This window comes from Antrostomus carolinensis, unplaced genomic scaffold (genome assembly GCF_000700745.2).
Source record: "Antrostomus carolinensis isolate BGI_N321 unplaced genomic scaffold, ASM70074v2 scaffold19689, whole genome shotgun sequence".
Lineage (NCBI taxonomy): Eukaryota > Metazoa > Chordata > Aves > Caprimulgiformes > Caprimulgidae > Antrostomus > Antrostomus carolinensis.
The window spans coordinates 9,906-32,653 of record NW_010336653.1 but is presented as its reverse complement, the minus strand read 5'-3'; the positions used below and the strand labels follow the sequence as shown (position 1 = coordinate 32,653).

Genomic DNA, 22,748 nt, shown 5'->3' with positions numbered 1-22,748 from the left:
CAAGATGAGTGTAAGGCAACTTTATTGGTTTTTTGAACTGTTTCTTAAGCAGGAATTCTCAATGTTTCCTGAGGCCCTGGCTGGTTTTCTACATTTCTGTGTTTGAAGACATGAATCACCAAGTCGCTATTATTTCTTTGCTATCTATCAGGAAATTTTCAGTTGATTTTCTCTTGCCTCCAGCAGCTATGGAAGCTATTGTTACCCAGTGAGCTCATGGTCTAATCATGTGTTGGACTAGTTGCCCCAAGAAAAAGGCTAGAATTGTGGACAAGAGAGTTGGGAGTAACCAAGGGGCAAACATTCAGCTACTCTCCAAACATGTTACTCCTGAGCAAGTAATACAGAACAAATAACTGATTCAATTCATTTGGCTTTTCTTCTACCTCTTCTTCTTGTTTTTGTCTATAAGCTGTTTGCAAAAAATTACAATTTGCTCAAAAAATAAAGTGCCATTAAGAGGTTCAATGCTGTGCATACTCTGTTCAACTGGGCAAAGCGCAGTAAGAAGCAGCTACTTTACTAAAAGAGAAGAATCACACCTCTGACTTTGTAAAGCCTATTTTTTAAAAATCTAAATCTAATCTAGTGTATACATATGTTTGTGTGACTTTAAGAAAAAAAGTATTTACAACATCAGACACTGTAATCCATCACTATAAATGCTACTTCGGCAATTGCACTTCAGAAATATTTTTTAATTCTGATGGAAAGGTGAAGTAAACTTGCCAGTGCTAAGTCCGAGGCCTAAGCAGGAGCCCTGTCATAAGCGGTAGCAGCGAGTGCAGTTCTGCTTAATGAGGAGTCTCAGGCCCTGGTTCAGAGCCAACCAGAGCCAATGCACACAGTTCCATCAGCTCCAGTGGACTTCAGAGCAGAGCTTGCATTTGGTAGAACAAGTTTCAAAGTACATCCTGCCCAAGAGTTGACACATTTTGACATATCTCATGGTAATAAGCAAAATGAACCATAACATATCTTATTTGCTCTGTATGTCACAGGGCCTTATGCTGACAAGGGTGACAGTTTCCCCACGGCATTTCAGCCGCCCAGCCTCGCACTCAGTCATGGTCCGATGGGCAGCAGAGCCGCTCACTTCAGCACAGATCTGGATGCCTTCCTCCTCACATGGTCTGTCTTCATCACAAACACAGCTGTTGGATTGTGCTAAGCAAAAGCACAGAGGAAAAGCACTCAGGATGGCATACGACTCAACAAAATCAAATCACAATGTTTCCAGCAAAACTGTAGGATTGACAGCAATTTTCTGGAGGGTGTTCAGTACAAGAAAGACATGGACCTGTTGGAGCAGGTCCAGAGGAGGCCACAAAAATGATCAGAGGGCTAGAGCACCTTCCCTGTGAGGACAGGCTGAGAGAGTTGGGGCTGTTCAGCCTGCAGAAAAGAAGGTTCTGGGGAGACTTTATTGTGTCCTTTTAGTACTTACAGGGGGCCTATAAGAAAGATGGGGACAGACTTTTTAGCAGGACCTGCAGTGATAGGACAAAGGGGTAATGGGTTTAAACTAAAATAAGGGAGATTCAGACTACATAGAAGGAAGAAATTTTTTATGATGACGGCATTGAAACACTGGACCAGGTTGCCCAGAGAGATGGCAGAAGCCCCATCCCTGGAAACATTCAAGATCAGGTTGGATGTGGCTCTGAGCAACCTGGTCTAGTGGAAGGTGTCCCTGCTTATTGCAGGAGGGTTGGACTAGATGAACTTTACAGGTCCCTTACAACCAAACTATTCTATGATTTTATGATTCTTTTCCTAACCAGATGTAATATTAGCTGATACTCAGATTCAGTGGAAAAACTAGAAGTGGAATCAAGTGGTGCACTGCTGGGGCTTCCTCCACCCTGCTGACTGTCCCTGTGGAATAAGCTTGCGTAAGGATCCTGAGATACCGATCTCAAAGATTTCTCTGATGTTGAACTGCTTGAATCAGTTTGTGTATGTAATGCTCCAGCATCCAGATAACATGTAAGATGAAAGAGCTGTCCTTGGACAGTAACAAACTGATCGTGAGGACACTTACAACTGGTATCTTTATATACATACAGGCTGTTTCATTAAGTTCAAACAACCTATTACAAATAAATGTGCATAGTTGTATCAGTGACAACAGCTAAATAATCGGGTAAGAAAAAGGTCCTATCTGAGATTTATATTTCATAACTGTGTCTTTGTTTTAGTGTTGCATGTGTGTTTGGTTTTTTGTCTGTGTTTGTCTCTGCTGAAGCTCCGACAAATCAGTTTTTATTATCTTTTTTTGTTATTATTTCTGTCTGTTCAAAACTGCTAAACAAAACATACAAACTCCTATCAAGTAATCTTTTTTATTTTCAAAATATGACAATAACTGTGCCTTTATCTGGGGCACTTCTGAAAACCTAATTTATTTCTTTATCTTCCTATTTCTGGCAACCCTCCATTAAATGCAATGTAGTGTAGGACACTCAGGGAAATTAGATCAGGGAATTTGAAAACTTCCACTGCAGACAGATTGCAAAAGACTGTGACTGTTTCCTCTGAGGGAACAGACATTCACCTTTGATGATAATATGAGAAACTGGGTTTAGGCAGTGAAGTACAAACAAAAGTGGCTTTCCTAGACAGTATAGAATAAGACAGTAAATTCCTTGCCAAAGGATGCTGCTGGGGAGGTTGAAATTGGCAAATTTCAGGAAAGGATTAGCTATTCCTGTGGGCAGTAGGGATGCCCACAATTACTGTGTTAAGGAATTTAAAACAGGTGGATGCAGTGAAAAGGCAAGGGTTTCACCCAAAAGGTACCGAGAGATAACCCACTTAACAGGGACTAGGAATAAGCTTGTCCTGTAGATAGTGCATTTTGTTACAATATCCTGCAAGGTTTTATTTTCCACAGTTAGAGCTTCCTGTGATGTCCTGTCATGGACATCAAACACCAGGCTGATGATGATTTGAACCAGTTTAGCAGTGCCTGGTTCTTCTGGGTGGGTCTGGAGATACCATACTGGGACAGACCTACAGCTAGTGTGTAACTGGGAATAAAGATTTAATTTTGGTCATATACACAATTTTGCTTACCATTGTGAAGAATTTCTTACCATTGCATTTTTCCCACGGACGACATGATCCACATGATATTTCATCTGCCTGAGGTATTTTGCAGTTTTCTGCATTCGTAAGAGAATATTTTCTGCCCATGCATTCCAAGGCATGCATCTTACAAACAGTTAAAGGTGTGTTTCTCTTGGTTCTTTGATCCATAGCACAAGTGTCCAAGGAAGGACTGAAAACAAAAACAGGGATCATGATATTTAAATGTGCTTTATCTTAGTGCCTCTTAAAAAGAGCTGAAGGAATGGAAAACCAGGGTCCAGTTCCAATTTCCCTGTTCATTGAAGTACATCCTAAGAGTGCAGCAAGGGAACTTGAGATGTAGACATGTCAATAACTCAGATTCCTTCCTCTTCCACAGGATGCTGCACCTCAGCAGAGCCAGGACCTGTCCCCTCTGAAGGACAGGGATATTACTGGGTATGTGCCATTGACCTCAGTAGCAGTGACAGCAAGACTTCAGTTAAAAAAAAGTTCAGTTAACAATTATTCTCTACGGTATTACACATGCATGCACCTACGTACACACACAGGAAACATTTCATATACATATAATGATATATACTAATGTGTACATATATTAAAATATTATATGTATATTTTAACTATAAGATGTTGGAATATAGTTAAAGACCTTTTCTCTGCTGTCTTTTAAAAGCCTCAGCTTTTACTAAATAAAATGTTATGATTCAACACCAGAGACTAAAAATATTTGTGTAAATAACTCATACATGTCCTCATAAATTTTATGAAAAATCTTCTCTATTTATTCAGGGAATTTGCTTGTTTATTTCTTGAAATTCAGATATTATACACAAAAATTGGCTTGTAAAAGTGGTAATAAGAATTCTTGGACAACCTTAAACAGTGTGTGCTTTGGGGAGAGTTCCAGGAAATTGTTATCATTTGTGTTTCAATCTGTAAGTGTAGGAAGGGAGGAAAAAGCCCTTCCATTATTTCTGGATTTTAATCTAAAACCTCAAGCTTCTCCACTTTATTTCAGTGCAGTCAGTGGCATCTGTGTGGAGTGAACAAAACAGTGCCTCTGCAGAGCAGGGCATGTCTGTGCTCTCCTCAATGCACTTTACAGCCACAAGTAAGGTGCTGTGCAGCGTATGAGCGAGCAGAGACCCCTCCCAGGGGCTGAAGAGCTTTGAAATACTGCTTAAAAGGCTTATTTTCAGCACACCTCCTGCTTTTGAGCACACAAACACTCTCACAGTAACTTTGAGTATCTAATGGGTCAGTTCTGAAGGTCACCCTCAGCTAAATAGGTGTTTGGTGAGGAGGAGAGGCCAGCAAAGAATGGGCAAATGGCCCTAATAAGCTTCATAAGGCTGCCTGAAGGGGAGGAAACAATACCTGTGAAAGAGGCTTGTCAGAGAAGAATTTGGAAGAGGGAAGGTCTAGCAAGAAAGTCCTAATTCAAATCTTGCTCACCTGCTGGCTAAGTGTTAAGGTAGTTTTTCTTTTTCTTGGAATTAGGAAGTGTTTTTTGGCAGATCTATAAACCAGCCACTGAGGAAAAGTGCCTGCTCCAAGCTTTGGGAAGGTTTTTTGATACATGATTTTGAAGCCTCTTAAAAGAGCTGGCATTACAGAAAGTTTAAACCACCTTTAAGATATTTAAAGTTTGGCACAGAGACCATCAGCTAAGCTTGCAAGCTTTGCTACATCTACCTGGAACCAAATAATGCCTTCAAATATTATTAACTGTATTATATCTCCTACTTAAGTTAGCATCCTCAACTGCAATGGGTCCCTTAAAACTGCTGTGCTTAGTTAAAATACCAGCCACTAAATCTCTAGTAAAGTTTGTTGCCTGAATTTCCCATAATGCTTTTTTGTGAATGTAAAGAATGAAGTTGACTCTCTTATTCTGAAGCACAAGAGGACAGCCCAATGGATGTGCTACACCAAACAGCTGATAAAGGAAGCCCCTGCATTTGTCTGCGTTATATTCTTTGCTTGTCTGGCTGCACAGCCTATGAGTTAGTGGCGCACTGATTTATAATGTGAACATTGTCTTTATAGACAGATGTATAAGAAAAACTTCATCTTTAAATATCATCTTAAATTTGAATAAGAAAATGTGATCCAGGGAAAGCATGTAATCTATCTTTATTATGTTTAAAATTGTTTAGAGGCCTTCTTTATTTGCCTGAGAGATAAATATCAATATCTGAGTTTTAAGGCCAAAAACTTGTATACAAGACAGCCTTATTTAGCTGAAAAGTTGAAGTTCAGACACAAGTGCATTAATCTCTCTGCTTTGTACCACTTCTGCAACACCCAAAAGAAGGGAGGGAAGCTGGTTTAACCAGCTGCTGAAGACTGAACCCAGGGAACTCTTGGTCCATGTTACCAATCTTTAGCTACAGTATAATACATCAAGCTGTCTTGAGAGTGCTTCACATGTTTACTATGGCTGGGTCAGCTGGGAGAAAGCCATCAGAAATCAATAGGTTCAGATGAATAAGAAAAAGGTTGGAGAACCTATACTCATAAGAGAAACTAATAGTTTTTGCACTCTTTGCTCAGAAAGGATACTACAGGGCTGGGAGCATCACAGCAGTGCAACAAAAATTATTAGGGGCAAGGAAGAATCCTTGTGTAAAGTGAATGCAAGAATTTCAATACCTTTTACCTGAAAAAAAAAAGGCTTGAGTAAGAACAAGCTTTTACTAAAGCACATATTGTGAGAAATGAAATAGCAGATTAGAAGTCAGCAAATACCTTCTCTCCCTTACACCTACAATGAGAGGCAGGCAATTTTTGGTTAAACTAAAAAGCAAAATATGTAGCATGCTAGAAATTATTTTAACTTCATAAAATTATATTCAAGACCGTAAGTTTTAATATAACAGAGGCCAACAACTCTTAGGAGTTAGATGCTATGCAAATAAGCGGGGGGAGAGGGGAAGAGGGGGAAGTATTTAAAAATCATGAAATCTTATGTTTCATTGGGGAGATGGTCTATAGCTACTGGAGTGAGGTTTCATCTGTATTAACACACTAACTGTGCTCTGACCCCTTCCTTGCACTAGGGCCAATTCACACAGAATATCTGGTGTCCATACTGTTACAGTGTCTTTGCCCCCAAAAGTTGGGGACTGCATCAGACTGCCTGTTAGGATGGGACCCTGAGCCTAGTAACTCCGGTGCTATGCCTGGGAATTATCTGGGAGTTTGCCTTTGCCAAAGCTCTGCCTGGAACTCCTTTAGCAATTTAGCAGCCCAGGATCATTCCCTGGCTCTAATTGGTGAGGACAGATGTAGCCTAAGGCACCACGTCATGAGGGACAAATTACCCCTCACCAGCCTGTTGAGGGGTTCTTGTGCTGACCTGGGAAATCTCAGCTGCTAGCCTCTTGGAAACTGAAAGGATATAGGAGGAGTCTGAAACCAATGGTGTTCCTGAATTCCTGTGTGAACTCTTGTTCCCAGCTCTCTTCCAAGCAGAGGCTGCTGCTGAAAGTCAATGCCATAGCAAAGCAAGCCAAGTTACTTCTACTCTCTGAGGAACGACCAAGGTCTGCCTACACACCTCACTTCTGCTGCTTTAACAGGCTGGCAGATTAGTCTGCTTTTGACAGCTCATGATTTATCCTTCTATTATTAGGTGTGTTATTTCAAGACAGAGTGAGAAGATGGCATCAGGTAACAGAAATGACTGTTATCTATCTTCCTGCCATTCTGAACATAATTATAAAAAATAGAAATAGGCAAGTAGTAGATGAATTATAACTGAAGCCTGAATGCATATCTGAATGTCATTAATTTAATTTCCAAGGTTATTGTGACTCTGTCCAAGGCTTTCTCTAGCTTTGTGGACTTCCCTCATCTTCTGTGTAACTAACCTCAACACACCCATGAACCAGAGAAAAGGTTGTTGCCTCACTTTAATGAGTATTGAAACAAAAAAAGTAGGACTAGAGTATTTAAAATATTTAGGTGTTTAAGGACAGGAATAGAGTCTTAGCAGAGTTTTTACAAACCTGGCGCTTATCTTTGCATGCAAGACAATGGCCTCAGATCCTAAAGAAGCATCCAGTAGGTCTACAAAAACCTGAACTAAACTCACCAATTTTAATTTTCAAATGTTCAAAGTGTGCTAATTTTGGCTTAGAACCAGAGCCACCATGCAAGGCATTCTTGGACAATGTGGCTGACAGAAAGTACACTTACTCCACTGAGAAGTTCTTCTACCTTAAAATAACTTGAAAATTTCTTGTCTACTACACAAGGATAAAACAAATTTGGTATGTTATCCTAGAGTTTCCAAACTGCTCAGCTCCTTCTGTGGCATAAACCTGGGCAGACTTCATATTCAGAGCTCACACCCACTATGATGACGTTATAGGAGACTTCATAGTCTATGAAAACCAGCCCAGATGTTGGAGAAATTTTGGCACATTTGATCATCAGCGCCAAGTGGTCTCAGGTGTCTTCTTGTTACTCCTCTGATTTGGTTCTGTTATCTCCATGTTTAGCAAAGAACTGAGAGAGTTACTAATTTCCTTACATTTCTCCTGCATTGCTTATTACAGAATATAGGCTTAGATCAAATAAGAAACAATAAACTCTGGTCTGCAAGTTATGAACTCGGGAAAGGTGATGTGACTGGTTTGTGTGAACTGCTGTGTAAATGAGATATCAGATTATTGTGCCTTTCATAATTCTCCGGCCTCTCAGCAGGGAAAAGAAATCTGCTCTATTTCACTAGCTCACTGCTTTGATGGTTTATGTCCCAAGGGCCTCTGTTCTAACTTTTTCTCAGTCTTCTAAATCTTCAAAATATCTTTTTCTTTTCCATCTGTTTCACAGATCAAGTAGAGCTGAAATTATCCCTTCACCTTCTGTCATCCAACCAAATTCCATCACTGCTAAAACTCACTGACAGCTCTGACAAGGCAGGTAAGTGATGAACAGGACGTTGATTGAGCTGTAAAGCAAACAAAATACAATGCCTCTTTTTCATAGGAGTAAAGCTTTCTCATCTGTCATGGACTGAAGACTTAAGAAATTTAATTGGTCTTGCATAAAGTGAGAAAGCCATTGCCAAATTCAGCCTGAACTTACCCACATTCATAGGGCATTTTGCACACACATTGTGACTGATGCACTTTCTCCCATGGCTGACATTTGGGCTCTGTCACTTCTGGTTTCACACTGGGCACTGAAGTAGAAGAACACCAACAACACTGTTAATGGTCAGAAAAAAACAGGGCTTTTAAAGATCTACTCTGAAATTATCCCAACAGTTGTGCTGAAAAGGCACTGAATTATACAGCCATGTCGTAAAGTCACATCCTGAATGTTCAATAAAAGTATCTACTGCATGGAAGCAATCAACAATATTAAAAATATATAATACACTTTGCAAAGTTACTGTTCAGTAGTTTATCCATTGGTCATGGGTCAGATGGAAAAAGATAGGTCCTATGTTCAAGCTTAAACATTCGTTTCATTTCTGCAGCAGCTGTTTGTTTCTGCTAAACTTAGCAGTGCTGAATCATGGCTGGCAACAGCTTTATCATTAGGTTTCAGAGTTATTGGCTTCACTATTGTCACTAGAAAACCTAAGGCTCTAAAGTCCTATGTAGAAATGTGAACCTGAGTATACGTTGATGGTAATGAAAACTGCAAGTTCCATCATTAGTCCTCAGTCTGCACTAACTTTAAAAATAAAAGCAATAGTGACTCTTGAGGAATTTTCATGATTGCACACGTACTGTTCTTTGAATGCTGACTTGTATTCCAAGGCTGAAAATGAAATAGGCCTTTGCTAAACATTCCTCTGGAGATTTCTTTATCAAGTGATGGCAAGCCTTTGCTAAATCCATACAGACACACTTTCTGAGAAAGCTTTATCCTGATTTGTTTCTTAGATTAGGTGTCTGTAGTTTCTTACTTTAACATGAAATTTTAATACTTCTGAACATCATTGCTTTTTTTTTTTTTTTTTTTTTTTTAATGTCCCTTGTGGATTAAGACTGGCTGAGCAAAATAGGCAGGCAGAAATTGCCAGACAAGGGGAAAAAATGTTTTCCAGTGTGTTGCAGTACAGACAGTAGGCATAATCCTCTCTTCCTTTGGAGGGGAAATTACCACCAAAAATCACTGCATTGTCTCTACCTCTGAGGCTGCTGGTTGCATAGTTGACTGTTAATGACACTATTGCTGACTAAATACATTTGGGACCTCAGGTGAGGATGTGACTGGCCTGAAGAGCAAGCTGCTTGGGTATCTGCATGTCACTGACTGGCATCATAGAAGTGCAGAAGAGAAAGCCTTGTCCACTTTCCGCAGCTGTAAAAGATGACTTAGAGCTGCTATATGCTATAGCCTGTTTCCCTCTCTGCCAGTGCCTGCCAGTATCAACCCAGAGCTTAAACAGCTGTTACCATTTACTTGAAGAAGCATTTCCCCTTTGCTTACAGTTCCTGGAGACCTACTCCCTATCAGCTGTGTGACTGTCAGAGGAGCAAAAGGAGTCATCCAACTCTGTCCCTCTCTGCCATGAGAGGCTGTGGCATGCTGAACAGCTTCCAGATAGAAAAACTGGATCTCTAAGATGCAGCTCACATGGTGGTCATCTTACACAACATGGGTAGAAAGTGAAGTATACTTGGGTGGCAGAATTGGCAGCATACATCCCAGGCAATCTCTTAAAATATTGTTAGTGACAATACTTGATAGCAATAGGGAAGTGGGAAGCAAAAAGCCATAAGGAAACCTCAGAAGAAATGTCTTCAAGCATCTTGTTTGATCAGCCCACAGAAAACACACACTCACATTTTCTGTGCTTCCTGCTGGTGATGGTTTCTCTACCACTACATCAGCTATAGCTCTGTCTATATCCTATCTACATCAGCCAAAGTCTGTCCAGGAAAGAAACTCCTCCATTTAATTTGGAGGACTGCAATGGCTTACCTGGTCTCTTGCACTGAATAGTCCTCATGTCAGGAGACCACTTGAGACTGGGCTCACACAAAAGGGAGTGTGCCCCTTCTAAGTGCATGCCGTCTGGACAGGACAGAGTTATTCTCTCACCGATCTCGTACATAGGTTTCCATGGCTCTCCTTGCAAACCCCCCTCCAAGATGGGTAGGAGGCAAGCTGTTTCTAAGGATTGAAGCATTTGAGATAGGCACAGTGAATCAGTGGACTGCAGAAAGCAGTCACAGGTATTATCTTCTCTTAAATTCCTTAAGAAATGGAATGGTAATATTAGCTGATTTTCCTGTAGAAACTTATCAATCATGTTAGCACAGGATATTGACTCATCTGATCAGCCAGACATGCAAGGACAGAGTGACAATACCTGCTCCTACTGCCTGCAGGTCCAGCTTGGACAGGACTTCTCTGTTGTTAGGACGGTGCTTCTGTTTAGGGTTCATACTAGAAAGTAACATTCTAGTAGAGAGGTCATACATAGAGGACCCTGGGAGACTATGTACTGGTACACAAAGAGATGGCATTTAAACAGTGTGGACTAGCATTTGTGGGCAGTCAGTCCTGTTTGGAAGGAGGAAAGAACGGTATTGAACTACAGGTCTGAAAATTCCCAAGTTTATCTGATAACATCTAGAGTTGACTCCCAAATAAAATGTGAAGGGGAAAAAAATAAATCAAAATAGTTACTGATGGGGTTAGATGAAAAGAGTGAAGTGGAGAGATCAGACAAAATGTAAAGTGATTGTTGGAGTTGTGTTCTTATGACAAGGCGGTTATTTGAGAACTTCATGGTTGCCCAGTGCTGCTCACTGGACTTTTTCCTCAGTTTGCTTTCGACAGAGACTCATGCCCATAGTTCTTGGATATACCCACAGGACTGAATTAAGTTTATTTCCACAGGAAGCAATTCCTGGACTGGAATTTAGCCTCCCTCACTTCCAGCCTTCTATAAAACCAGACTTTATGGGCATGTTTCTATTTCAGTATTTCAGTATTACAGTATCTGGATTGAAAATAAAAGTCATTTCAGATCTGATTATGTCTAGGGAACTGGCAAATGCAGGTGTGTATTTTCCCCCCCGTTGTTGACAGAGAGATGTCAACATTTTTCCCCTGTTGCAGGTATTCAGAGATAATTAACTGGAATTCACAAATGGAGTTGTATTTCAAAACAAGAATCAGTCAGACACACCTTGGCAAAATCTGTCTCCAACTTGCCACTGTAAATGACTGCCACACTTAGCAACAGGATCACCAACAAGAGAATATCCATGTCTGCAAGCATAAACAATGCTTTTCCCAACAGGATATGAGTTTTCAGCATTCTGAAACAAAAGAAACAGCTGAAATTTTGGATATACAATCTAAGAACCACCAGCAGCACTGAACTCCCTTTAATTCTGGGATGCAGTGCCTGAGGACAGTGAGAAGTATAAGCGTCACTGATGACAGTGTCTGGAATACTGCAATTCTGATTATCAGTAGTCAGTAAATGTGATCAAAATGAAGACAATGAAGCAAATAAGTTGGTAGAATATTAAATATTCAGGCTATCTTAGCAAAGAGAGGGTTAGGGTGCATCAGAGGAGAATGTATGTCTCTGCTAACTCTCAGGATGACAAGTTATCAGCTTGCTAAAGACTAATGAGATATGGTCACTCAGAAGAGCTGGGCTTGAGGGCATGAGTCTTTTCTCATTTCTTATTCCACTCTGTTCTAAGGAGGGATCTTATGAAAAATTGAGACTGCTCTACAGATTGCAGTGTTTTACCTTTAGTGTGTGAACCAAAAATATCAATATGGGAGACAAGTAGTGAGTACAAAACAAAACAAAACCAACCAAACAAAAACCACTGGCAAAAGAGGGAGTACCACCTTTGGATCTTGCCTGAGGTTGCAGTTGTGCAGAGACAACTAATGGATTTTGAACTAATCCTTTTATCTATTTATTGAGCAAAAAGACTCTAGACAGCCTTGTAACATAGAGAAGGCATAATCCATTCCTCCAAGGGTGGAATTTAGTTTCCCTTGTTAAATAGGGCCAAGTTACAGTCAGCAAAATACCTTGCCAGATCACAGTTTCACAAGGCAACAGGGAAGTGCAATAGTGAACTACAGAGTGTAGGGTGAAGATTCCTAAATTCTGCTTATAATTTTGTTATAGACTTGCTGGATGACCTTGGACAGTTTACTTTCTGTGCTGTTTTTCTCTACTTCCCTGTGTTGTAATATGTAATTCAAGCAGCACAGAAATTTTTTAATATGTGTACAGGGTAAAGGACAAGTAGATTACTTTTCTCTGTAGGTACCATGGTCCTGAAAAGCAAAGATTTGTTCTGGTTTCAGGGGTTGGGGCTTTTTTGGTGTTTTTTTATTTTTAGTAAGAAGTCTGGGCTAATGTTATGTAAACTTCAGCTAGGGAGAAATGCTGAGAGAGCTGCTGTATAGGATCTCTGATACTAAACTTACAGAGATAAATACAAATTTGCAAGTGAATATCTGCATTAACTGTAACAGAGACACTGCAGGTAGGGGTAGGACAGATAATAGAGTACTAGAAATAACTTACTTGAACAAATCCATTTTCCAAGAGAGGAGGAGGTGAACAGAATTCTGTAGGAGTTATGGATAAATCAAAACAGTGTGGTTCAATCAAGCTATGAAGCAAATAGAAGTGCTGTTTAGTTTGAATTCAGTCTCCCTTCCGTTCAAAATTCTACACTTCTCAATGAAGCCTATTTTCAAGACTATTATGTATCCTATTTACATCACAATTATACTTAAATAAGGCACTGCCAGACTGAGAGAATGCTAAATAGAATAGTGTCAAGTTTACTGGTTTTTACACCATTTTCTAGTATTACCTTGTATCAGATTCACAGCTTCTGAATTTCATTTTGTTTCAACTTAAATATGAAAGCTCCGTAAATTACCTTCTCCCTGAATTCAACAGCTAATGCACCCTTCTGAAATAAATTCTTAAATCTTCCCATAGTCATGCTCCAAATGTTTTTTCTCTGCTTACCGAAAATGCTGCAACTCTTCATCCTCACATGGTCTGTTTTCACGCTGCTCTCCTATACAGGCCTTCCCACCACCACGTGGGGAGGGGTTGTTGCAGGTTCGACTCCTTGATTTCCGTCCTCCTGAACAAGGACTCCAGGAAGACCAGCAGCTCCAGTGTCCATCAACAACACCTATACAACATTTGGGAATATTTCATGTTAAACCACTCTATAGGTTGTTTAAAGGCTTAGGCTGTTCAAAGCTAGTGATGGTCCAAACTGTGCTTTTACAGAGAATTCTAGGTTGCAATGATCTAATCCTTCACCTTTCCCAAACCTGACCTTTACATAGATACAATTCCATGGAGTCTGTATGTTGTTAGAATTGAGAGAATATAAAAATAGCTCTCAGCTAAAACTAATTACAAAATGAAAAAGCAAAAATTTTTGAAGTTATTCATACTCATTCACTTAGTATATACACTTATTTATAGATTACATTTTGAGTGGTTAGTATTGTCCACTGCATTTAACAACAACAACAACAACAATAATAATAATAATAATAATTCTTTGTTAAGTACTGTTTGGACATACTAAGCAAAGACTCAGTATGACCCTCTCTGTGCTGAATGTCTGTAGCAATACTGGACCCAAGCAGTCACTGCACATCAGCTACCCATTCACGTTGTGCAGTGGGACAAATAGACGCTGGAAGTAGGAGAACACACTTTGCCACTTCTAAACTTTCAGTTTAAAGAGTGCTGACCTGGCTGATCTTGCACAAGAGTCCCCAGCTCACAAGCTGCTCCAAAGGTGTAAGGCTTGCAGTAACACACACACTCAGTTCCTTCCACGGCTGCTTCGCCACCATTCTGGCAAGGCTGACATTTGCAGGGATCATTTTCAGCCATATATTCTTCAATGGCTTGTTTTAGGTAATGCTTTTTGACTGATGAGCAGGGCACTTCCTTTACCAGCTCATATAATGGTGTTAGCTACACACAGTAGAGAAACATTTATAATAAATAGTTAGAATTGGGATATAAGAGTTTATAAACATATTTTGTCACATAAAATAATTTGTGATGCATGCTCCTGCACACAGGAGTTGACAGATGCTCTAATTTGCTAGCTAGCTAGCTAAAATCTTATGTTAGTATTTAGTATTAGCTTTTTTCTGAAAAGTCAGCTCTGCTTAACAACATCCTTTAAAGCTACTGGTAGATTAGTCATGTTTAAACATATTTGAGCTATGAGATTACAGTTGCAACAAAAGTGTAACATAGACCACCAGTGTACAGGAACCTGAATTCTCACTCAGCTATTCCCAGTCTAAAAACCTGGATGTTTAAACAAGCCATTATGGTATTTCATTGAGTAGTGAAGGTAATAATAAGAGAAAACATTTTGCATTCTATTGCCTATTTTATTATATTCTGTGCTTTTATATTTAACTTAAATCTTGACAGAAATCTTTTGGGTTTATACCATTCTTCAGTATGTGGACAGCTCCTGAAAGGGACTAAGACAAGGCAGCAGTGAATATGGCTATGTCTGACTTTGAAGTGTCCAGCTTCTAGAATCTCCAGCTATGCTAAACTTCTGGATGCAGAGAGAAGGAGGAGGGATAAAAGGGATGCACAGAAGTTGGTAAGATGAGTGGAAGCCACACAGACTTGCCAATATGTATTTCAGGAAAGGGGCTTTCTCAAATCTGGGATTTCTCCAATGCTAGGGTAACCCTCTATTTTAAAGGAGAACTCCACTTAAGTCACTGAAGGCTGGTAAGATTGTAGGTATTGATCTGCCAAATGACTTAGATTCGTGATGCAGCTGATCATATTAGGTTCATGGCATTTTTCTTCTGTGAACTTTTATTTTCTTTTTTATAAAGGGAACTGAAAACAAAATGATTGTAGATGACAGCCTGATTAATCACCAGCTGTAGCTTAATTGTTTCTCCCCTTGATGTGATCCGTACATTCATTCCTGTTTCAGGAAAATAGTCTTACCTTTTGTTTAATTACGCTGGGATAGTCTGTCACTGATCTGGCCCAAGAGGAGTACCTCTGACTGTTCCCAGCAGGATTATCCAGCTCTAGATAACTAAGACCAGCAACGGCACCTGGGCTTCCTCCTTCTATGTAGGGTTCTCCTTTAATCTTATTACCACTGCTTCCTGTAGATTCAAGATGGGAAATACATAAAATGCCAGCATTGCTATATATACAGATGGAAACAAAACCAATACATGCAAAAACTTTGCCAGCAAGTAGTGAAAGGACATATTGGTGTAGATCTGGACTTAGGGTGTCCAGAAAAGTACTAGTTACTTGGAAAGCATTAGCTGATTGTTAAGTGTTGGAGAGCCTTTTAAACCAGGCACTTGGTGTCTGGGTTCAGCATGTTAAGATAGAGTTCAACAAAGCTGTCAACACCTGCTCCTCGTTTTGACAGCTGTTTAGGAGGAGACAAAAGATGGAGACATGACAACTGTACAAGTCACTGTTGAACACTTACCTGAAGAAGTCTGTAGCAGTTCATCGAGTTTGGAGCACTTTACTTTCTTCTTTTTCACAATGAATGCATTCCAGCCTGATGTGGTGCACTCGTACATGTCTGTTATGCTCATACCTGCAGATAATCCATCCATTAACAATACTGTGCACAGAAAATGTGTTGAATTAATTTATGAGTTTCCCATTGACTTGAGATATCATGAAATATTATGCCTAAATTATAGGGCAACTAATTAGCACGTCACGTGGGATGGTCCACACATTGCTAAAGCCTATGGATGGAGCCTGAAAGATGTATCTTAGAAAAGTTTATTGTTTCTTTAATCTCTTTTTCAGCAGCCCCTAATTCTATGGCACTGCTCTACACTGTGTGTCATCCTACATATCACTATGATGTTTGTTCTGTTTGTAATTTATTCTGCTTTACACAGTTTTACTCAACCTTCATCTCCAAGTAAATTTTAAGCTTTAACATTATTTGAGATTTAGATTGGCACTAGAATTCAAGTTTAGCCTGATGAGATCCTGAACCACCTATCAAGTCTTTGCTACTCAGAGCACTGCAGGTAACAGATGTGGATCTAGAACTAAATACTGTGGTTTGAGCACTTTTTATAATCACCTTTTTTTTTTTTTTTTTTTCCCATGAAGAGAATGTGTTGATTAGTAGAAGTCTCTTACTGGATTTTAGATATTAGCAGGGAGAACATGCAAATAATTTTTTATTCTTGTTTATTCACTTTGTTTCTTGTAACAAATACTCTAGTACACTACCTTCTGCTTTCATTTTGTCAGTATCCATATAAAAAATAACTTTGTAGTGTCCTCCTAGAGATCCAGAGTGTAAGAAATGAGTCCCAAAATGTTCAATTAGTCTTCGGTAGACATTGTACTCATAGATGACTGGAAGGTTGGCCAGTTCCTTCCAGAAAGGCTCCGCAAGAGTAAGAAAGTCTGGGTGGTTGTTAATAAACTGAGCAACTTCCACACTGTTCTCAACGACCATCAGCTGCTTGCTCTGGGAGAAGGAAAAGATGTCAGTCATGCTTCATGGTGCTATCAGGGTGGTTCCTACTAGCTAGGTAACATGCATGTTATATTGGCTACTAAACAACAGCTTTACACAGCTGCTAGATATTTCTAAGCCACTTGGTGAATGCAAAAAGAATACCCCAAAGTTAGGAAATATTTTTTTGACCTTTATTTATAATTGCCACAACATCTTTCTTTTCTTCCTGTGTAGGTGAAAGCTAGCATAAGAACAAATAAGAAAGGAAAATATCACTCTTGAAAGCCAATGGTGGTTTCCAACACCAGCAGCCTGTCAGGAGCAGGTTAACAGGCCTTGTCTGAAAGCAAATCAGGGGCACTGAGAGGTCTTTGCACACTGTTTTGTCTAGAGGTGCCGTTCTTTGTAAAGGGCTCTAGCCATTTTGACAAAGCTGCTGAATTATAAAATCCTATATGCCTAACAATATTATTCACCTCAGCCTCTCAAAGTTGCTTTAGAAGTTTGTTCTGCTAAGTCTCAAAATATGTAATTGTAGTGTGGTAAAATATGCTTCTCCTCTGTCAGTTTGGGGGCTGTAAAATGTGTAAACTTGTTACTTGGTTTTATTTGCTATAAGATAGAGGTTATACTTCATAACTGAGAGCTACTCTCGAACTATTTATCTAGTGTGACTTTTTAAATAAGTCAAAAGCATAAACACTGTGACCTCCTGGGTGTTTTAGACACCAGATCTCTCTCTTAATGGAGATCTACTAGTGGAAAATATATTATAAAATAAATTAACTTTAATCACAGAATTATTTCAATTTTTTCTCTCAAAGATATTGACAGAGGTAATAGGAAAAAAAAAAGGCAGTAAATCATTAGAAGAAAATGGAAAAAATTAGTCAATTATAGGAAGAAGCCAATGTTTTTCTTCCTCAAATTGGGAGGAAAACAGCTAGTAAATAAATAAATTACTAATGAAGATGTAAAATGGAGAAAGCAAAACCAGCAGCTAACCCTTCTTAATTGATAACCAAACCAGTGATCTCTTTGCAAAGGTTTTATGGGATTTTTTCTGTCACATACTTCGTGCCAAAAATATCTGGATAAAATAAATATTTGCATCTCATTACAAAAGCACATGAAAAAGGATGAAAATGTTTATGCAAAATAGTAAGCCACAGTGATTAATTATACATACCTTTTGACTGTGTTGCAGAATTTTATTCTGTGAATGACTGTGTCCACTGTTTGATTTTTCATACCTCTCTGTGTGTTTCATATAAGACCAGCTGCTGTTGAAAAACTCGTAACTGAAATAATTTTGAATTTTGACCTTGAAGATGAAAGATAGAATTCTGTTTAAAGAGCTTAATGAAGGATGTTAGAAATAACTTATAGAGTAGAGAAAGTCCTTCTGGATGCCAAAAAATCCAGTGTGTTTTTCAGGCTGAATCCATTTCAGATTTCATTAAAAGTACTGAACACTATTGGAAAAGCATTACATATATACATATTCTTATATTTATACTATTAAGTAAAGTACATAAAGGGTTACTTGGCATGCTTTTGATAAACATGAGACAAAATAAATCTCTGAGACAGTGACTTCAAACTAAGCATTTCTCTGGAAGATCTCCACAAAGCACCCCAAAGCCTTGTGCATACCACATTTTGTATGGTGATTCAGGCCCCTACTTATGCTAAGGAGATGGCTTTACATCCAGTCTAACTGTGAGAAAATTAGAAATCACATTCAAGGAATTACAATTTTTTAAATTTCATTTTAGCAAGATATACACAGTTTGTATTTTGTAATAATAAGTGACTGCAGAGATGGAATAGGTGTCATTCAGCTGCATTTAGGGTAACCTACCTGCCAAAACACCCTACAAGTTTTGCATCATTTTCCCAGTTTTAATCATGACTCTAAATATAAAGCTGTGCTTAATGGAAACATACCTGGAAAGTATAAGCAAGAACACTTTCACTCAGCCTGTAGTATTCTCTCCCATCACCACTGAAGACCTTTCTGCATTGTCCTCCAAAGCTTTTTGTATGAATGACTCTCCCCTTACTCTCACTAGTAATGGCATCAAAGCTATGAGAAGAAAAACATGAAAGATTGTTAAGACAGAGAGGTAGCAAATTATTTTACAAGAGGCAAAAATTAGAGCCATTATAACTAAATGCTGTATCTGCAGATTAAGATCATAAACTGATTTACCCAAGAAAATGGCATATCGAGTGACAGGCTTCTATACCTGCAGAACTGCAGTGTGCACAGCATGTTACAATATGGAATGCAGTATTGCTCTTGATTTGTCAACAAAAATTAACATATATCAACATCTCTTAACATTAAGACATTCATATTTATCACAACTGATTTTGTCAAGTTTTGTTGTTCCAGCAATTAATGCAACACAGAAACAACAAGGCATGCATTCAAAAATGTTTTTTACATTATAGCTGAATTATATTGCATACCAAGTGTTACAACTAGACAAAATAAACTTAAGGTAATTATTTTACTAGGTTGCAGCTAGTATATATAGGATGTATAAACAGAAATCCATATGTATCCACAGTACTAAATGCAACAGCAATGAACAAAAAAAATGAGCATTGCTGGCTTATTTTTTTTCCATGCTGGTGATCATGTGTTATTGGTTGGCATTTAATTTCATATCTTAAAAGATGTTTTTCAATAGCCGGAATGAAAGATAAAAAGCTTTATTTTGTGCTTCAGGTCAAAGGGCTTGTACCTTCTGGCTGCATGGAGCCACAGGCATGATGAAGAGAGTTGTACTGAACACTTTTACATATAGGAGGTTTTACCATAGGTCCAGGAAGTCTATTGCTACAGCCAGAGCTTGTAAATAAAACAAAAATATAAAAGCATTTGGTACCAGTACTACAGAGCCCATCACAGAACATTACCCTGCTCCTGTAAGTTCCGAATTTGGAGGTGTTTTATCGATATCACATACTGTCTTCTTCTCTTCACATCGATCTTCATCTGCACCATCTTCCTCACAATCCTGATCTCCATTGCACACAAGAAATCTACTAATGCACTGACCTAAATCAGAACAAAAATGCACAGGGAAAAGAGAATCGTTTGTTCATTTAAAAAGGAATTGCATAAAATTAAAGCAAAAGTCCCACTTATCTGATACATTAATCAGCTTGTTCACTCCCATGATGAACAGCCTGTGCCCAGGAGGGCTTGTGAAACAGTAGTAAATGTAGACGTAAAGAAATAGTGTAGAGTACACTTAAGGAAATGGCAGGCATTCAAGGCTTATGATATATAACTAAACCAGTTGACTTCTAGATTTATTTCCTGAGCTTTCATCCTTTGACTCTATCACTTGTGACTAACTGTGATTATCACTCTGGTAGCACCAAAACATGTTTACCATGTTGCTCTGTGATAAATGTCTACCTACTGAGATAATGTGGGTTTTTTTGTGAAGGTAATGGAAGCTGCTTGGATACAAGGACTGTTTTAGGGAACATCAGTTTCCACAACCAAGGTAATTTCCAAGATGTTTGGATATAGTCTAGAACAGGCTATATCCAAACAGAAAATTAACAGAAATTAAAAACATGCATAGTCAAGGCTGGAAAAAAGAAAACGTACTCCTCAAAGACATTTGCCTGTAGGTCAAGGGTTCTGCAAAGCCATTGCTCATTTACTAAAGTTCATAGATAACAAGGTTACTTTCTTAACTTTATGACCAGCAAATGGTGAAAAATATCTTGGATGGTACCTGAGAAACACCTGAACCGATCACCACAGCCATCCTCTGTTGGGCATCCCCTTGTGGGGGTGCACGGTCTTGTTTCAAAGGCATCCCCAGAGCAAGGATTTCCTCCATACTGGCCATAAACTGCTACTGTCCGTCTCCGAATCTGAATGCAAAACAAGGGAGATCTTAAAAAATCCAGATGCAAAGCAGGAACACTTTACTACTGTCAAGACAATGCTACCATTCTACTGCTGAACATTCACTATTTTTTCTGAGAACGACACTTGGTATTACCACAATATGGTAACAAAGCCTCAAGTTAACAGAAAGGCAACTATCTTATTGATAAGGTCTTTATCCTGATGCATAAGCTTGGCTGATTTCTTCAAAAATCTAATATATAACTGAAACCAAGAGAAAGCTGATGACAAATTTCAGTTTTGTTTTACATTTTTAATAGGGCAAATCATGCTTTACATGAATTTGCTAAAGTTCTTCAAAGTAAACAATGCAATTAAGGAAGATGATAAAATCTGACATCAAGTGGGCTACTTTTTGCTTCTAAAAAGAATAAGTACTGTTTCATGATGCATCTTTATTTTTGACTAATCCCTCTTAAATTGATCCAACATCAAAATAAATGGGAAGGAAAATCAAAAGCAAGTGTCTTGCACATTGATAGAGTGTAAAAGTAATCAATTTGTTTTAATTGAGGATAATACTTTGCAACCAAATTGTCTTTCCTTGAGATGTGACTCCACTAATGAAAAACCAACAGAATTGGTACAAACCAGCATCAGCAGAGGAATGTCTATATTTACTAAACAGTCCAGTTGAGCTTTTTGTAACTATCATGGAAAAAAGTGCACAAAGTATTTTGCAACATGAATATCATAGCTTTGAAAGGGAACATATTGGGGACAGACTAGAAGATTTCCCTTCTGAGTCTTTTGTTTTTTAACCTTCTTGTTCTGCTGGGGCTTTTGTCTGACACTAGATTTGGAATTTTAAAGATACAGTGGCTCCTTAATTACTGGGAAAAAAGCATATGCTGTCCCAGTTTTTATCACAACGCTTATGAAGTCATGAGAACAGAAAGGATGTGTCTGTTTATACCTGTTTTTGAGTACAGCCATCACACTCGGACCAAGGGCCAAAAGAATTCCATTGGCAATGGACTGGAGGGGAAGGCCTGCTCCAGTATTATTTTTTGCATTTAAAAAAAAAAAAAAAAAGAGAGAGAGGAAAATCATCAGGGATTTCCAGCCATAAGCATTAGTGCAAAACTTTCCTAAACAGCAAAGCAGGCCTTCAATCGTAATTAGGGGTATGATCAGGCTCCCTCTAAAACTACTTGGATTTGCTTTTCATGTGTAAGAATGAAATCAGTACCAGCTTGGGCTTTCTGGTCACTGAAAAGAAGAAACTAGATACCTTCACCTAGCCTGAAGGTCAGCAAGGACTTTGTGCAACCATAATACAAGCTTCAAAGACCAGGTTCACAGTGCAAAGCATGGAGAAGTCAGACCATACTGGGAGATTGGCAGGGAGCTGTGTGTGCCATGGCATGCAGCAGACCTTCCTGCCCCAGCTCTCAAAGAGCCAGTTTGCCAATGGGAAGCACTGGGAATCCCTCCTGCCCCGCTATGGCTCACTTCACTGCTGCGTGCGCTTTTCCTGAAGGGTGGCTGACTCCTCCACACAGAAGTAAGAGACACTGTAATGCCTCACTCTTGTCACCACTGAGGGCAGGGACAGCGCTGACACCAAACAGTGTCTCATTTCCCAGGAAATACATCTGAAGACCTCTTTAAGTCCTGCCCCATGTCATGCATCAGAAGTTGTCTGTTAAACCATATATGCCTAGCCCTCAGCAAGTAATTTACTAAAGAAATATTCACCTGGAAAAAACAGAAATGAAGCCTGAAAATTCCAGCAACAGAAAAATCCCCAGCACCTGAAAAAAAAAGGAACAAAAGCAATCTTACTTCGCTTTTCTGCTTTTTCCATTAGCTCATGCAGCTGTTCAAACTTTCTGCAATCTTTACACTAGTCAGTTTAAGAAATAAAAGAGAGCACCACACTGATTTTCCTCAGCCTGTTGTGCAAGATATTATTCTTTAGTTTTCTTCTTTCTTGCAATCCTGCACAATTACATTTTCAGCTAAGTATTTCTCCATATAAATTAATATTTCATTGCACTTGCCATATTCACTTCATCAATACAAATTAAGCAAGCAATTGTTTTACCTGCATGTTAGATGAAATACTCATATGTCCAGCAATTACCAGGGAAAATGCACTTCACTCAATTCAGCAGCCAAAGGAGTCAGTCAGTCTGTCTGCTACTGTATGTCTCTTCTCACTCTGCTCTGCTATTCTGCTTTTCTTTCCC

At 38.9% G+C, this 22,748-nt stretch overlaps 1 protein-coding gene across 1 annotated transcript; it reads right to left on the bottom strand.

Annotated features, from left to right (window-relative positions):
* Positions 1–941: 941 nt before the first annotated feature.
* On the bottom strand, positions 942–22,748 carry C7 (complement C7). Its single transcript, XM_010174946.1, has 18 exons — positions 22,604–22,748; positions 22,255–22,310; positions 21,470–21,545; positions 20,375–20,516; positions 19,539–19,680; positions 18,558–18,696; positions 17,797–17,931; positions 16,373–16,616; positions 15,600–15,713; positions 15,092–15,258; positions 13,846–14,074; positions 13,097–13,268; positions 12,641–12,728; positions 11,264–11,396; positions 10,048–10,239; positions 8,194–8,290; positions 3,099–3,283; positions 942–1,167 (listed from the first exon to the last, which is right to left on the bottom strand). The coding sequence occupies exons 1-18, from the start codon at positions 22,625–22,627 to the stop codon at positions 980–982; spliced, it is 2,523 nt and encodes an 840-aa protein (XP_010173248.1). The 5' UTR covers positions 22,628–22,748; the 3' UTR covers positions 942–979.

What these genes read in the sequence shown, in the direction of transcription:
- C7 (XM_010174946.1), bottom strand. Translation starts at nt 22,627, where the DNA reads ATGAGTATTTCATCTAACATGCAG. An exon ending in TTCATTTCTGTTTTTTCCAG is followed by an intron (nt 21,546 to 22,254) that starts GTGAATATTTCT and finishes ATACTGGAGCAG; the next exon opens with GCCTTCCCCTCCAGTCCATT. An exon ending in TTCTTGCTTATACTTTCCAG is followed by an intron (nt 17,932 to 18,557) that starts GTATGTTTCCAT and finishes TTCATCTTCAAG; the next exon opens with GTCAAAATTCAAAATTATTT.